Raw genomic sequence first — 17891 nt, forward strand, 5'->3', positions numbered from 1 at the left:
GAGAGATCAGACACTCTGGAGGAAGAAGAAGGGGAAAAACCGAAGCAAAACAAGAACAGCTGACAGCTTGTTGAGTCACTCGGATTTCCCGTCGCAGTTGGCTAAAAGCGAAATTCAATGTTGTCGTCGGCTCGATTCTGATTGGTCAGGTGCATAGAGAATGATAGAGGCCTGTATTGGCCAAAAGTCTGTTTTAGTATTGGCAGCGCCAGAGAGGAAGACGCGAAGCAAGAGGTTTTACTCCTCCCAGAAAATAAGCCCAACTTTGAAAAAACTACTTTATATCGGAGTTGTGCCTGTTGTCTAGAGATAGATAGAGGACTCAGATAGAGGACTCATCGTGGATATAACCCATTTTAGCATAGACATTGCCATTGAGGGCTTCCACCATTTAAAGTAGTCTACTGGGTGGGGATTCCTATGAGTTGGGAGCAATCAGCCAATGAAGAAGAATAAAATTGAGTACTTTAAAATGGAAATGCTGTCCATGCTGTCACAGATGCTATAATCAAATCACATTTTATTTGTCACATATTTCGTAAACAACTGACAGTGAAATGCTTACTTACGGGCCCTTCCCAACAATACAGAGAGTAAAATAGAAAAATAATAGAAAGATAATAACCGTATAAATAAATACACAATGAGTAACGATAACTTGGCTATATACACTGGGTACCAGTACCGAGTCGATGTGCAGGGGTACGAGGTAATGGAGGTAGATATGTACATATAGGTAGCAACGTATGTGATGAGTCAAAAGAGTTGCAAAAAAGGTTCAATGCAGATAGTCCGGGTAGCTATTGGTTAACTATTTAGCAGTCTTATGGCTTGGGAGTAGAAGCTGTTCAGGGTCCTGTTGGTTCCAGACTTGGTGCACCGGTACCGCTTGCTGTGAGGTATTAGAGAGAACAGTCTATGACTAGGGTGGCTGGAGTCTTTGACAATTTTTAGGGCCTTCCTCTGACACCATCATGTATAGAGGTCCTAGATGGCAGGGAGCTCTGCCCCAGTGTTGTACTGGGCCGTCTGCACTACCCTCTGTAGCGACTTGAGGTTGGATGCCAAGCAGTTGTCATATCAAGCGGTGATGTATGCAGCGATTCAAGATGCCCTCAATGGTGCCGTTGTAGAGCTTTTTGAGGATCTGAGGGCCCATGCCAAATCTTTTCAGCCTCCTGAGGGGAAAGAGCCGTTGTCGTGCCCTCTTCACGACTGTGTTGGTGTGTGTGGACCAGATTAATTCCTTAGTGACGTGGACACAGAGGAACTTGAAGCTCTCGACTGACTCCACTACAGCTCCGTCGATGTGGATAGGGGCATGCTTGGCCATCTGTTTCCTGTGGTCCACAATCAGCTCCTTCGTTTTGCTGACATTGAGGGAGAGGTTGTTGTCCTGGCACAACACTGCTAGGTCACTGTCCTCCCTATAGGCTGTCTCATCGTCGTCGTTGATCAGGCCTACCACCGTTGTGTTGTTGGCAAACTTAATGATGGTGTTGGAGTCGTGCGTGGCCATGCAGTCATGGGTGAACAGGGAGTACAGGAGGGGACTATGCACGCACCCCTGAGGGGCCCCAGTGTTGAGGATCAGCGTAACGGATGTGTTGTTGCATACCCTCACCACCTGGGGGCTGGATAACAACAAAAAAATCCAGAAAAACGCATGCTTTTTTCTGGATTTTTTTGTTGTTATTCTGTCTCTCACTGTTCAAATAAACCTACCATTAAAATTATAGACTGATCATTTCTTTGTCAGTGGGCAAATGTACAAAATCAGCAGGGTATCAAATACTTTTTTCCCTCACTGTAAGTGCCCGGATTAGTGTCCCGCTCCTTGAAAGCGGCAGCTCTAGCCTTTAGCTCAGTGCGGATGGGCCTGTAATACTTCTGGTTGGGGTATGTACGTACGGTCACTGTGGGGACGACGTTGTCGATGTACTTATTAATGAAGCCTGTGACTGATGTGGTAAACTCCTCAATGTTATCGGATGAATCCCGGAACATATTCCAGTCTGTGCTAGCGAAACAGTCCTGTAGCTTAGCATCTGCTTTATTCGACCACTTCCGTATTGAACGCATCACTGGTACTTACTGTTTAAGTTTTTGTTTGTAAGTAAGAATCAGGAGGATAGAGTTATGGTCAGATCTGCCAAATGGAGGGTGAGGGAGAGCTTTGCATGCGTCTCTGTGTGTGGAGTAAAGGTTATCTAGAGTTTTGTCACCTCTAGTTGCACAGGTGAAATGCTGGTAGAAATGAGGTAAAACATATTTCAGTTTCCCTGCATTAAAATCACCGGCCACGAGAAGCGCCGCCTCTGGATGTGCATTTTGTTGTTTGCTTATGGCCCTATACAGCTCGTTGAGTACGGTCTTAGTGCCAGCATCGGTTTGTGGTGGTAAATAGATAGCGTAAAAAAATAAATAGTATGGTCTGCAGCCTATCATGATGTATTCTAACTCAGAAGAGCAAAATACTTCCTTAACATTAGAGATCGCGCACCAGCTGTTGTTAACAAAGAGACTCCTCCCCCCTTTGTTTTACCCGAGGCTGCCGTCCGGTCTTGACGATGCATGGAAAAACCAGCGAGATGTATATTATCCATGTCCTTGTTCAGCCACGACTCAGAAAAACATACAATATTACAGTTGTTCAGGTCCCGTTGATAGGATAGTCTCGAACGGCGCTCGTCCAGCTTGTTCTCTAGTGACTGTACGTTAGCCAATCAAAAGGACATAGGGTTTATTTACTCACCAACGTAGTCTCATCAGGATGCCGGCTCGTCTGCCTCTCTTGTGCCGTCACTTCTTCTTTCAAGACCCGGGGATTAGGGCCTGGTCCGGAGTAAGCAGAACGTCCAGCGCTGCCGACTCGTTGAAGTAGAAATTGTCATCCAAATTGAGGTTAGTGATCACTGTTCAGATGTCCTGAAGCTGTTTTCGGTCATAGAAAATGAAAGCGGAGACATTATGTAAAACAAAAAGTTAAGATCAGTGTAAGAAAAACACACAAAATAGCAGAATTAGTCAGGAGCCCATAAAAAGGCTGCTATCCACTGCAACGCCATCTTAACATCTTAATGGCACAGATACAAAGATGAGTCCTCTGTCTATCTCTATGGCCTGTTGTTCGCAGGTGTATCTGCCCTCTCATTGGCTAGAATGGTCCCACCTGATCTCACCTCCTTCCATTGTTAGAGTGGTCACTTGACTATCATATCTAAATAATAGACAATCTTGGCTTCCACCATTTTAATGTAGTCAACTGGGTGGGACTTCCAAATTCATAAATTTTTTTTTAAAAAATTGTCATTTAGCAGACGCTTTTATAGTTAGTGAGTGCATACATTTTTTCAGACTGGCCCCCGTGGGAATCGAACCCACAACCATGGCGTTGCAAGCGCCATGCTCTACCAACTGAGCTACACGGGATCCCTCCTGATGACCCGGTTGGAGTACAACCGGGTTGCAACCGGGCCATCGATGTACTACTTCAAAATGGAGATTACCTCAATGGCGCTGCCTGTGCGCTCACAGACGCTATAACGGGAATTATAAACTAGGTGGTTCGAGCCCTTAATGCTGATTGGCTGAAAGCCGTGGTATATCAGACCGGGTATGAGAAAACATGTATTTTTACTGCTCTAAGTACTTTGGTAACCAGTTTATAATAGCAATAAGGCACCTCTGGGGTTTGTGGTATATGGAGTTGCCCATCAGAACAGCCTCAATCCGTCGGGGCATGGACTGTACAAGGTGTCGAAAGTGTTCCAAAGGGATGCTGGCCCATGTTGACTCCAACGCTTCCTACAGTTGTGTCAAGTTGTCTGGATGTCCTTTGGGTGGTGGACCATTCTTGATACACACGTAAAACTGTTGAGCGTGAAAAACCCAGCAGCGTTGCAGTTCTTGACACAAACCGATGCGCCTGGCACCTTCTACCATACCCCATTCAAAGGCACTTAAATATTTTGTCTTGCCCATTCACCCTCTGAATGGCACACATGCACAATCCATGTCTCAATTGTCTCAAGGCTTAAAAATCCTTCTTTAACCTGTCTCCTCCCCTTCATCTACACTGATTGAAGTCGATTGAACAGGTGACATCAATAAGGGATCATAGCGTTCCGCCTGGATTCCCCTGGTCAGTCTATGTCATGGACAGATCAGGTGTTCTTAAATTATTTGCATACTCAGCGCTTTCACTATCATTATCTATGGTCAGGTGGGGAAAATGTTTGTTTTGATTGGCTCCTCTAAGGGAAAGGGAGGTCGGATAACGCCCCTAGCATAAAGCTATGCAGTAGTAGCAGAGAAACTGTATATAATGAGTTGTTGTCCCGAAGGCGGCAAGACAGGCGACAAGCTATCGGTCTGCTTATTAAGACCATAGAAACACATTGAATAACGCTGTATTACCCCCGTGGACAGACTTTGACGTGAGTTAACCCTCTGGCTCCGCCTCTTCCTCTCTAGTGGCAAGTAACTCCGCATGTTGTTATGTCACGGAGAACTCAAGCCAGTGGTGCTGGTCACAGTGGAAGGTGGTCACAGTGGGCGGTGGTCACAGTGGAAGGTGGTCACAGTGGGCGGTGGTCACAGTGGAAGGTGGTCACAGTGGAAGGTGGTCACAGTGGCGGTGGTCGACAAGAAAAGCTATTCATTCACAGTAGTAACAGCCGGCAAAACATTGACCTTCCTTGATTTCTCCTTGAGCGACCCTCAACCACCTGCAGCAGCCTTTTGCATACACATGTTACTTTGCATTTAAATGTGTATCATTTATAACAGTTCTGGAGTGTAGGTTCACTGTAGCCAAACTGCCATAGACACAATAACTTGTTGAAGTGTAGCCCTCAGCCAGGGATGGACAATATGATTTATATAATAATGTGCCTTATTACAGTATTAGAAATATACACCAAACGTTTCACTTGGGTATGAGTCCTTTTATCACATTGGAACCACGGTACAATATGAAAACTCAGTCCACCAGAATCTGTAGAAAGCATGTTTATTTATTCAACAATATTGATTCATTGATTGAAACCCAGCACAAAGCAACCTGATTTATTTGCGAAACATCTTGAAGCTTCAGAAACGTCTACTGTTCCAGTTGAAAATTAATGCCTCAGTAATACACACGATAACACATCTATCTGTGTAAAATAATAGGTAACTTGACAGTGGTGTGACTCAGTGTTGGGGTCAATTCCATTTAAATTCCAGTCAATTCAGGAAGTACACTGAAATTCCAATTCTCTTCAATGCTTTTAAATGAGGAACATTTTTAAGAGGAATTGGAATTAGGTTTACTTTCTGAATTGAATGGAATTTAAATAGAATTGACCCCAACCCTGGTGTGACTAACTGCTTGATGTTGATGTTAATAACAACTGGTAGTGGTGAGTCCCATGGTCAGCTGGAGTGATGCTGACCACACAGATGGCAGGACACAGCCTACGGATCTAGCATCCTCCATTAACTCAGTGCTGCAGGGAGACAGAGAGAAGAGGAAGGAAAACAGGTTCATAAATGTAATATAAACAAATTATAACAGCCTGAGTTTTACCCATAGGTCTCTGGTCAAAGGTAGTGCACTATATGGTGTTATGATATCGGGGGAAAGGTTAGTGTTGGGACATAGACAAACACACTGTCCAGGATACACTTCCACACTCCATCCCCCAGGTGGCAGCAGCTGGGTCGAGGTGCTGAGCTAAGCCTTGATAAGCACATCATCAGGTGCAGCCAATGAAGGGGATTGTCAGTCCGGGAGAGAGAGGAGGCCAGAAGCCTCTCAGACGGCTTTTGTCTTTGTGTTAGAAAACCTCTTTAGTTGGGCGTGTCTTTTTTGTAGTGGGCTTTTTGTACATGTTTACTTTGTCACCATGAACATATGAATAATCTGCTTGGAATGATGGAGCTGGCCCTGATCTCGGTAAATTGCTGTCTCCTGGGTACGTACATTCAACACCTGGCTGAATACGCTGACTTCTCACATTTATGCACACATCAACTCAGGTTACATACCATGTAGCTAGGCCTAAGACCCCTAGACATAATGAGTCAGGTTACAGACCATGTAGCTAGGCCTAAGACCCCTAGACATAATGAGTCAGGTTACAGACCATGTAGCTAGGACTAAGACCCCTAGTCATAATGAGTCAGGTTACAGACCATGTAGCTAGGACTAAGACCCCTAGTCATAATGAGTCAGGTTACAGACCATGTAGCTAGGACTAAGACCCCTAGTCATAATGAGTCAGGTTACAGACCATGTAGCTAGGACTAAAACCCCTAGTCATAATGAGTCAGGTTACAGACCATGTAGCTAGGACTAAAACCCCTAGTCATAATGAGTCAGGTTACAGACCATGTAGCTAGGACTAAAACCCCTAGTCATAATGAGTCAGGTTACAGACCATGTAGCTAGGACTAAGACCCCTAGTCATAATGAGTCAGGTTACAGACCATGTAGCTAGGACTAAAACCCCTAGTCATAATGAGGCAGGTTACAGACCATGTAGCTAGGTCTAAGACCCCTAGTCATAATGAGTCAGGTTACAGACCATGTAGCTAGGACTAAGACCCCTAGTCATAATGAGGCAGGTTACAGACCATGTAGCTAGGACTAAGACCCCTAGTCATAATGAGTCAGGTTACAGACCATGTAGCTAGGACTAAAACCCCTAGTCATAATGAGTCAGGTTACAGACCATGTAGCTAGGCCTAAGACCCCTAGTCATAATGAGGCAGGTTACAGACCATGTAGCTAGGTCTAAGACCCCTAGTCATAATGAGTCAGGTTACAGACCATGTAGCTAGGACTAAATCCCCTAGTCATAATGAATCAGGTTACAGACCATGTAGCTAGGACTAAGACCCCTAGTCATAATGAGTCAGGTTACAGACCATGTAGCTAGGCCTAAGACCCCTAGTCATAATGAGGCAGGTTACAGACCATGTAGCTAGGACTAAGACCCCTAGTCATAATGAGTCAGGTTACAGACCATGTAGCTAGGACTAAAACCCCTAGTCATAATGAATCAGGTTACAGACCATGTAGCTAGGACTAAAACCCCTAGTCATAATGAGTCAGGTTACAGACCATGTAGCTAGGACTAAAACCCCTAGTCATAATGAATCAGGTTACAGACCATGTAACTAGGACTAAGACCCCTAGACATAATGAGTCAGGTTACAGACCATGTAGCTAGGACTAAGACCCCTAGTCATAATGAGTCAGGTTACAGACCATGTAACTAGGACTAAGACCCCTAGTCATAATGAGTCAGGTTACAGACCATGTAGCTAGGACTAAAACCCCTAGTCATAATGAATCAGGTTACAGACCATGTAACTAGGACTAAGACCCCTAGACATAATGAGTCAGGTTACAGACCATGTAGCTAGGACTAAGACCCCTAGTCATAATGAGTCAGGTTACAGACCATGTAACTAGGACTAAGACCCCTAGTCATAATGAGTCAGGTTACAGACCATGTAGCTAGGACTAAGACCCCTAGTCATAATGAGGCAGGTTACAGACCATGTAGCTAGGACTAAGACCCCTAGTCATAATGAGTCAGGTTACAGACCATGTAGCTAGGACTAAAACCCCTAGTCATAATGAGTCAGGTTACAGACCATGTAGCTAGGACTAAAACCCCTAGTCATAATGAGTCAGGTTACAGACCATGTAGCTAGGACTAAAACCCCTAGTCATAATGAGTCAGGTTACAGACCATGTAGCTAGGCCTAAGACCCCTAGTCATAATGAGTCAGGTTACAGACCATGTAGCTAGGACTAAAACCCCTAGTCATAATGAGTCAGGTTACAGACCATGTAGCTAGGACTAAAACCCCTAGTCATAATGAGTCAGGTTACAGACCATGTAGCTAGGACTAAGACCCCTAGTCATAATGAGTCAGGTTACAGACCATGTAGCTAGGACTAAGACCCCTAGTCATAATGAGTCAGGTTACAGACCATGTAGCTAGGACTAAAACCCCTAGTCATAATGAGTCAGGTTACAGACCATGTAGCTATTACTAAAACCCCTAGTCATAATGAGTCAGGTTACAGACCATGTAGCTAGGACTAAAACCCCTAGTCATAATGAGTCAGGTTACAGACCATGTAGCTAGGACTAAAACCCCTAGTCATAATGAATCAGGTTACAGACCATGTAGCTAGGACTAAAACCCCTAGTCATAATGAGGCAGGTTACAGACCATGTAGCTAGGACTAAGACCCCTAGTCATAATGAGTCAGGTTACAGACCATGTAGCTAGGACTAAAACCCCTAGTCATAATGAGTCAGGTTACAGACCATGTAGCTAGGACTAAGACCCCTAGTCATAATGAGTCAGGTTACAGACCATGTAGCTAGGACTAAAACCCCTAGTCATAATGAGTCAGGTTACAGACCATGTAGCTAGGACTAAAACCCCTAGTCATAATGAGTCAGGTTACAGACCATGTAGCTAGGACTAAAACCCCTAGTCATAATGAGTCAGGTTACAGACCATGTAGCTAGGACTAAAACCCCTAGTCATAATGAGTCAGGTTACAGACCATGTAGCTAGGACTAAAACCCCTAGTCGTAATGAGTCAGGTTACAGACCATGTAGCTAGGACTAAAACCCCTAGTCATAATGAGTCAGGTTACAGACCATGTAGCTAGGACTAAAACCCCTAGTCATAATGAGTCAGGTTACAGACCATGTAGCTAGGACTAAAACCCCTAGTCATAATGAGTCAGGTTACAGACCATGTAGCTAGGATTAGGATGCCATTTCAGACGCACCCTGTGCCTTTGAATTGATCTCTGAGTAGAGTGCTGCATGTCTATTGGCTCCTGAGTCTCTGAATGTAATGTCATGTCATGTCATGACATGGATCCAAGATGGCGTAGCAGTGTGGTCGTGTATTCTGTAGTGTGCTCGTGTAAATAGCCTGTTTTTTTTGTTTATGTAGTGTCTATAAGCAGTACCTTGAAGTCCCAGAGGACCATGGCTCCGTCCAGACCCACGCTGCTGTACTTGTCCACGTGGGTCTTCTTTCCTGACACAATGCACAGCTGACTGGAGGGAGGGAGACACAGGAGCAGAGAGATTCACTATACTCAACAAGTTCTTACGCACACACACATCACACACACAACACACATAACAAGCACACACACACACACAACACACAACAAACACACACACAATACACAACAAACACACACACACACATGACACACACACACACAAATAACACACACACACAACACACAACAAACACACACACAACAAACACACACACAGCACACAACAAACACACACACAACAAACACACACACACATAACACACAACAAACACACACACAGCACACAACAAACACACACACAACACATAACACAACACACTCCCTCTCTCCTCACGTGATACTGTTCTGGTGCAAGCAGCCCAGTTCATTGCTCTCATCGTCAGTAGCCTTCTTATCCAGATTGCGGAAGTGTTGCATGGCGGACATGCTGCCCCTAGACGTCTGCTTGGGGATGTCCAGCTTCTTAACAAACTTCAGACTGCCTGGGCCCTTATAGGAGAACTGAAACGGACAGCAGTCATGGCCCTGGAACATAGAGGGTTTAGACGTTAGGGATGCAGGGTGTGTATGATATCGCCTTATGGCCGAGGGTCAAATGGCACACTATTGCCTTTTATAATGCACTGCTTTTGACCAGGGACCATAGGAGGAAGCTGTACGATACCGTGACACAAGGGATCCCGTATAGCCTATATATATAGGGGAATAGGGTGCCATTTGGGACTGGCCGAGTGTATTTCTTCAATGAACTCCCAGAGGTGGAAGTCGTTCGGTGAAATAGGCTCATGTGTTGAGTAACCTTGTCATGGTTCTGGTCAGTCAAAAATGAAGAGAGAGAGAGAGTGAGAGAGGTGTGTTTTCTTACCGCAGCAACCATCTCTGTGGGGCTCACATAGAGCACGCTCACTAGAGGTAGGCGGTCCATTGTCAGCTGAGTCACCCTGTCAATCAACACAAGGACAGAGGTCAAGAGTCAAGGGGTCAATGACATGTTCCTCTCTTTGGGTGAATTTCTAAAGTGTTTTTCCTCACATCCCTTCTCCTAGCCTCTTTCTCAGAACATCAGAAGGACACAATGTTCCTTTTCAAGGATCTCCTCCAAGGCTCTAATGGTTTCGCTTTGACATTTTCAGGAAGTGAGGCAAGAGGACACCAGTAGTCTGTCAGTAATAGCTACTCATTCTTTCCCCTGGGGTGGCATCTGCCTTATAATTTGTCCCTTTCACGTTCACTCTTTCACCCCTTCACTCTTTCCCCTTTCGCTCTTTCACCCTTCACTCTTTCATCCCTTCACTCGTTCATTCCTTCACACTTTCACGCTTCCCTCTTTCACTCCTTCACTCTTTCATCCCTTTTCTCTTTCATCCCTTCACTCCTTCACTCTTTGACCCTTTCACACTTCACTCTTTCACCCCTTCACTCTTTCACCACTTCACTCTTTCATCCCTTCACTCTTTCATCCCTTCACTCTTTCACCCCTTCACTCTTTCACCTCTTCACTCTTTTATCCCTTCACTCTTTCATCCCTTCACTCTTTCACCTCTTCACTCTTTTATCCCTTCACTCTTTCATCCCTTCACTCTTTCACCTCTTCACTCTTTCACCTCTTCACTCTTTCACCCCTTAATTTTTTCACGTGTTCATTATTTGGTTCTTTCACCCGTTCACCCGTTCACTCTTTCCCCTTTTCACTCTTTTGCTCTTTTACCCCTTAAATCTTTCACTATTTCACCTCTTCACCTATTTCACCTCTTCAATCATTCACCCTTTCATCCCTTCACTCTTTTGCCCTTTCTCCCCTTCACTCCTTCACTCTTTCACCCCTTCACTGTTTCATCCCTCCACTCTTTCAACCCTTCACTCTTTCATCCCTTCACTATTTCACCACTTCACTCCTTCTCTCTTTCACCCCTTCACTCTTTCACCTCTTTAATCCTTCACTCTTTCACTCACTCTTTCCCCTGGGTGGCGTCGGCCACGCTGATGCTGCTGTTGTGAGCGACCCAGGCCAGGTGGTCTCCGCTGGGGGAGAAGGAGACACTGTGCACCCAACCTCCACAGTCCCTGGTCTCCAGCAGCATCTCCCCAAACGGCATCTTCGCCCCCCACGCTGTCGGGCCTGGCTTGTCCTCGATTTCCTTGATGTAGGCAGAGAAGATCCTGCATGAAGAGAATTTGGGAATTGTGATGTTTGTATCACTATGGGCCGATCTGGCTCGGACAACGTTACTTTAATACCTGCTTATTCTGTATCACAAAGAGAGAGCTAGAACGTGTGAGAGAGTATTTTTAAATACTGTTATAGTATAAACAGACTGTATATACATTAGTATAAACAATTAAACCACCATATTACAACTCAGACTTAGAAAAAAAGGGTTCGAAAAGGGTTCTTCAGCTGTCCCTATAGAAGAACCCTTTTTGGTTCCAGGTAGAAACCTTTTTGGTTCCAGCTAGAACCCTTTTGGGTTCCATGTAGAATTTTCTGTGAAAAAGGTTCTACATGGAACCTAAAGGGGTTCTACCTGGAACCTAAAAGGGTTCTCCAAAGGGTTCTCTTGTGGGGACAGCCAAATAACCCTTTTAGGTTCTAGATAGCACCTTTTTTTCCAAGAGTGCATGGTAAAGAAACTTGTTGTGAGAAAACACAAATCTATGGCAAAAGTGTTTGCGAAAATGACATCAGATTAAATTCAAAGGTGGTGCGGGGTTATCAAGCAGAAGTGCTGTACTGATGTAATTATATTGTCATATTTTTTTTATAACAGCTCCTTGACCAAGCATTAGAAAATAAATCATCTGTCCCCAATGATTACCTTGCTGAAGGTTGAATAAATAACAATCGTCAAAACAGTAGCATCAACAGCATTAGAGACAGTTGAAATCTGTTGGTTCTGACCTGCAGTGGAAGTCAGAGGACCCTGCAGCCAGCAGTATGTTGTTGGGGTGCCAGTCCAGACACATCACCGTGGACCGGATGCTCTTCTTTATGTGCTTACTGAGCCACCTGCAGGGGGGGGGGGGGGGGGGCAGAGGTCACAGAGGTCTCAAAGGTCAAAGGTTGCAATAGATTCATACTGGGCAAATCTCAAGACACTACTGAGCCACTACAGGGTCAGAGGGCAAAGGTTACAGTAGATTCTCTCTGGGAACATCTCAAATGGTGACTCACTTCCGGCCTATAGTGTACTACTGTAGTCACAGTCACAATAACAGTATTAGTAAGAGGGTACAGTGAGAGTACATGTGTGAGTGTGTGAGTGTGTGAGTGAGTGAGTGAGTGAGTGAGTGAGTGAGTGAGTGAGTGAGTGAGTGAGTGAGTGAGTGAGAGAGAGAGAGAGAGACCGACCGACCGACCGACCAAATGTGTTCTGTGTCTCTCACCAGTCGTTCTCCTTCTCGAAGTAGCAGACAGAGATGAGGCGAGCTCCGCTGCCCAGGGCAAACTTATTCTCCAGGGGGGACCACTTGACACAGGTAGCAGCCCGGTTGATCCTCACCAACACCAGAGTAGGCTTCCACACCTTGTCCTTCAGGGTCCACACGTACGCATTACGGTCCGATGCACACGTCACGATGCGGTTCGACTCCGGAGCCCAGTCGATGCCTGGAAGGTTTTCAGGAAAAGGAGTCAATGAAGAGAATGATGCGGTTGGAATCCCATAATGCCTTGTGAAGCAACATGTTCAGGCTAGCACCCTGTGTGTGTGTGTGTGTGTGTCTGTTTGTTCAGTGGAGTTACTGACTAACCAATGATGTTTCACTTCCTGGCTGTCTATGGCTGAGTCCCAAATGGCCTATGGGCCCTGGTCTACAGTAGTACACTATATGGAATAGTGCGCCATTTGGGACATATTGTATGTGGGTACCTGTGATCCGTCCACTGTGCTCAGTCAGCTCGTGGATCTTGGCCCACTCGTTCCCCTTCTTCTCATAGATGATCACCACACTGTTGTTGGGGCTGACAGCAATCTCTGGAGAGAGACATCTTTATGTCACTACAATATCTTGATTAACAACTAATGCACAGCAATCTCTGGAGAGAGACATCTTTACGTCACTACAATATATTGATTAACAACTAATACACAGCAATATCTGGTGAGAGGAGAGATATCTTTACGTCACTACAATATCTTGATTAACAACAACTAATACACAGCAATATCTGGTGAGAGGAGAGACAACTTTACGTCACTACAATATCTTGATTAACATGTAACTAATGTGTAATGGATAGAAATATGCCGATTGACAGTGACACACACACGCAAGCACACACACAACATTGCATATTATGGGGAGTAGAGATGTCTATAATGCGTTGATGTATCATATACAACATGTGCAGCAGTGTACAGAAACATACAGTATATTGTATATGTATACACAGCAAAGTGTCCAGTGGTGAATCAACACTGACAGTGTTCAATTCAACACTGGGCCTGCGTGTATAAGTGTCCACACTTTTCAGTTTTTAAATCACTGTGTTTAATGCTGATGATGTTACACTTGGTCAGTGTTAAGGAAATTAACACTTTTAATGTTATGCAAGAACACCTCATGTTTAACACCGGGAAGTGTATATAGTTTACGCCAATGATTTTATGCAATAACACCTCATAGTATTTTTTAACAATTACACCAATTAAGCCTACTTTTACCCTAATAAAGTGGCCTGAAACTCATGGTTTACAGGCCACATCAGGCCTTCAAGTAGGGTAGTAACATTCCCTAAATTCCCAGATATCCTGGTTAAAGGATTTGGGATGTTCTGATTATTCCCTTCCATTTCCAGGAATCTTCCAACCGGGATTTCTGAAAAATCTGGGATTTATGGCAACCCTACCTGCAAGTCACATTATGCTGGTTTGCAAAGTGATGCGTAATTCCTTTTGGAATCTAGACAGAATGACTGCCAGGGTTAAGAACATTGTGAGGAGAGTTCGTAAACCATTTAAACTGGAACAACCATTTCAGTAACGGGTGCAAAAAATCTAATTAACTGATTGGATTAGTTTAGAAAAATGTATGTTATTTGTCTTTGAGTAGCATAATATTAATCAATCAATCAATCAATCAATCAATCAATGTACAAGCAAAAACAAAGATATAAAAAAACAATCCTTAAACGTCTACCTGCAGTAGAGCATGCTGGGAAATATGATAATGATGGGCGTGGTTTTGATGGGAACGTTGTACTCTCCACAGAGTAAAACCAGAGCGGAAGAGGCGAACCGAGAGGTTTCACTCTCGGCCAAAATCTGCCCACGCGGGTATAGAGCGTTATTCAATGTGTTTCTATGGGCTTAGTGAGCAGACTGATAAGCAGACTGCCTGCCTTCCCGCCTTTGGGACAATGGCTCCCATTGTTAGGGATGGTGACATGAGCCTCTAGTCATTATATACAGATCTCTGGTAAAACTGACACAATCACACTCTCACAGTCAACACTGGGGTTCTTTTACGCTCATAGAGTTAATTTTTAATTTGCTGTGTAGCAATATCATTTTGTTAACCTTGTCCCCAGGCTCAATTGCTACTGCATATAGACGTTGGATAGAGGGAGAGCCGGCTGCGGACCAGATTAGCACATTGCCTACAATCTCTCTCCACATCAGAGATAACTTGTAAAAAATGTAGGATACTGTAGATAAATCACAATGTTGCCTACAATCTCTCTCCACATCAGAGATAACTTGTAAAAATGTAGGATACTGTAGATAAATCACAATGTTGCCTACAATCTCTCTCCACATCAGAGATAACTTGTAAAAATGTAGGATACTGTAGGTAAATCACAATGTTGCCTACAATCTCTCTCCACATCAGAGATAACTTGTAAAAATGTAGGATACTGTAGATAAATCAGGTTGCCTACAATCTCTCTCCACATCAGAGATAACTTGTAAAAATGTAGGATACTGTAGGTAAATCACAATGTTGCCTACAATCTCTCTCCACATCAGAGATAACTTGTAAAAATGTAGGATACTGTAGATAAATCACAATGTTGCCTACAATCTCTCTCCACATCAGAGATAACTTGTAAAAATGTAGGATACTGTAGATAAATCAAATGTTGCCTACAATCTCTCTCCACATCAGAGATAACTTGTCAAAATGTAGGATACTGTAGATAAATCACATATTTTACATTTTAGTCATTTAGCAAACGCTCTTATCCAGAGCGACTTACAGTTAGTGAATACATTTTTTTTTTTTTATACTGGCCCCCGGTGGGAAACAAACCTACAACCCTGGCGTTGCAAACGCCATGCTCTATCAACTGAGCTACATCCCTGCCGGCCATTCCCTCCCCTACCCTGGACCAATTGTGCGCCGCCCATGAGTCTCCCGGTCACGGCCGGCTGCGACAGAGCCTGGATTCGAACCAGGATCTCTAGTGGCACAGTTAGCACTGCGATGCAGTGCCTTAGACCACTGTGCCACTCAGTGTTCATGTTACGTCTTTGTCATTTAAGAGAATACTTAAGGGGTACAGTTAGACTAGTAAAGAAGTCTAATGCACACAGTGTGTCTGTGTCCCAACTGGTGCCCTATTCCCTACATAGTGCACTTTGGGCCCTTGAATATAGGGTACCATTCGGGCCACACTACAGTATGGAACTTTGGGCCCTAGTCAAGAGAATATAGAGTACTACAGTATGGAGCTCCTTACGTCTCCGTTACATATCCTCTGTTGATAATCACATTCCCCAGATCTACAGACCACTTTAATGGACAGCAATTAGAGGAGGAAGAGGAAGTGCATCTGGCAGACAGCAAGCAACACAAGGGTTAAAGCGTCTCAACTGGCACCCTATTCCCCACATAGTGCACTGCATACGACTAGAGCCCTATGGGCCCAGGTCAAAAGTAGTGCACTAAATAGGGAATTTAGGGACGCATCCGAGGAGACAGCAGGCCAGCTAATGGAGGTATTGACTGGGAGAAAGAGAGGTGTGTGTGTGTGTGTGTGTGTGCGTGTGTGTGTGTGTGTGTGTGTGTGTGTGTGTGTGTGTGTGTGTGTGTGTGTGTGTGTGTGTGTGGAAATGCGGGCGGACTGGTTTAAGTATTGCTGCAGGTCTACTTACGCGTCCTGTCCTTATTCCAGGCATGGCAGGAGAGAGGCTCCAGCCCAAAGCTGTACAGAGACATGTCTCAACAATTGTTCCACAAGGTTCTGGAATGTGGCTGGGATTGGAATGTCTTCTTCTTGTCAGGGATTGGTTGGAACTCTACTGTAGTAAAACCAGGAAGGGAGGGTTAAAATTGAGAAAGATTGGGTTAGATAAAGTTAGATTGTAGGCCTAGGCTATACTCTAGGGGGCAAATTTGCGCCCAAGCAACTCAAGCCCCTGTGTATTTCAGACACTGGTTGAATGTCTGAATTGTTTTGAGTTGTATCTTGCTACAACCATGCACGTTTAGGTCAATGTTAAGTTGAGCATCGACTTTCGTTGAGTTGAGCAACGACTCAAAACTAATTGCGGACCTTCGTTGTCAGTGTTGGCACATACCTTGTAAACACACATAATGGCTACCTTTCATCTTTACATGGTTGTTCTTGCCTGCTAGCTGTGTTGACATAGTGGGAAAAACCATTGGATTTAGATACAGTCAACCCTACAGTATATATTTTGAATAGGTAGAGATTTGTATCTTCCCCCCACTTGGTGAGAGACACTCAGAGGACCAGAAAGGACTTTCTGATTGATCCTATACACAACAACACTAGACGGGTTCCATTGCATTCCATTGATTTCCTACTCTATTGGCCTCCATTGTTTTTACACACTAACTTTGTCTCTCATACTGTCACTCCGACATTCTTGATGCCCTTGATACGTGGCATTATAAGACCTTTCTGCAATGCCTCCCATTCCCCATATCTGACAAGGAACTGAACCGAGAGTGCTTTCTTATCACACTTAATTACCATAGAGATCAAACACACACGCACACGCACACACATGCACACACACACACTCAAACAGGAAAGACCACGCCATAGAAAACCATAAGAAACCCAATGCAACTAAGAAAGAAGGAAATGTCAACCAAAACCAGTCTCTCCCTCCTACCTCTCCTTCCTCCAGTGGACAGGAATGTTAAGCTGATGTAAAACAACGTTTTAAAGTCTCTGTGTGTGTGTGGTTGTAGCAGGGTTGTATTCGCGGACTCTGGGCAGTCGACACGAATGAAGCAGTGTAGGGCAGGACTGAAGAGGAAGTAGAGAGAGGGGGAGAGAGAGAGAGAGAGAGAGAGAGAGAGAGAGAGAGAGAGAGAGAGAGAGAGAGAGAGAGAGAGAGAGAGAGAGAGAGAGAGAGAGAGAGAGAGAGAGAGAGAGAGAGAGAGAGAGAGAGAGGGTGTGTCTGCGTATTCAGCTATTGAGCAAGCACCTGAGACAAAGGGTGGTGGAGGATGAAGATAACATGCATACTGTCAGATGACTTTCCCTCAACAGTACACCTGTAGTACTTTGACAGAATAAGACTTTCCCCCAACAGTACACCTGTAGTACTTTGACAGAATAAGACTTTCCCTCAACAGTACACCTGTAGTACTTTGACAGAATAAGACTTTCCCTCAACAGTACACCTGTAGTACTTTGACAGAATAAGACTTTCCCTCAACAGTACACCTGTAGTAGTTGGACGGAATAAGACTTTCCCTCAACAGTACACCTGTAGTAGTTGGACGGAATAAGACTTTCCCTCAACAGCATACTGTCAGATGACTTCAGTAAATTTACTTATTTGATGGAATAAGTAACATGACGCACTA

At 44.4% G+C, this 17891-nt stretch overlaps 1 protein-coding gene across 2 annotated transcripts; it reads right to left on the reverse strand.

Annotated features, from left to right (window-relative positions):
* Positions 1–5000: 5000 nt before the first annotated feature.
* LOC311101710 (actin-related protein 2/3 complex subunit 1A-A-like) lies at positions 5001–17342 on the reverse strand. Of its 2 annotated transcripts, none has more exons than XM_084142868.1 (10): positions 17189–17342; positions 16199–16345; positions 12971–13075; positions 12486–12708; positions 12001–12108; positions 11055–11261; positions 9967–10042; positions 9436–9626; positions 9000–9090; positions 5001–5492 (listed from the first exon to the last, which is right to left on the reverse strand). In XM_084142868.1, the coding sequence occupies exons 2-10, from the start codon at positions 16260–16262 to the stop codon at positions 5487–5489; spliced, it is 1071 nt and encodes a 356-aa protein (XP_083998994.1). In that variant the 5' UTR covers positions 16263–16345; positions 17189–17342; the 3' UTR covers positions 5001–5486. The 2 variants fall into 2 exon arrangements, with proteins under 2 accessions (XP_083998994.1, XP_083998995.1); XM_084142869.1 differs by having other exon boundaries at positions 16199–16342; positions 17189–17314.
* Between the last annotated feature and the right edge of the window lie 549 nt (positions 17343–17891).

Source organism: Coregonus lavaretus, assembly GCF_964263955.1.
Source record: "Coregonus lavaretus genome assembly, chromosome: 2".
Lineage (NCBI taxonomy): Eukaryota > Metazoa > Chordata > Actinopteri > Salmoniformes > Salmonidae > Coregonus > Coregonus lavaretus.

Bases quoted from the DNA above. Each gene is read 5' to 3' on its own strand.
- LOC311101710 (XM_084142868.1), bottom strand. From the start codon at position 16,262: ATGTCTCTGTACAGCTTTGGGCTGGAGCCTCTCTCCTGCCATGCCTGG. The intron at 13,076-16,198 runs GTAAGTAGACCT...GTCTCTCTCCAG, and splicing joins CTGGAATAAGGACAGGACGC to AGATTGCTGTCAGCCCCAAC. The intron at 12,709-12,970 runs GTACCCACATAC...AAAACCTTCCAG, and splicing joins GCACAGTGGACGGATCACAG to GCATCGACTGGGCTCCGGAG.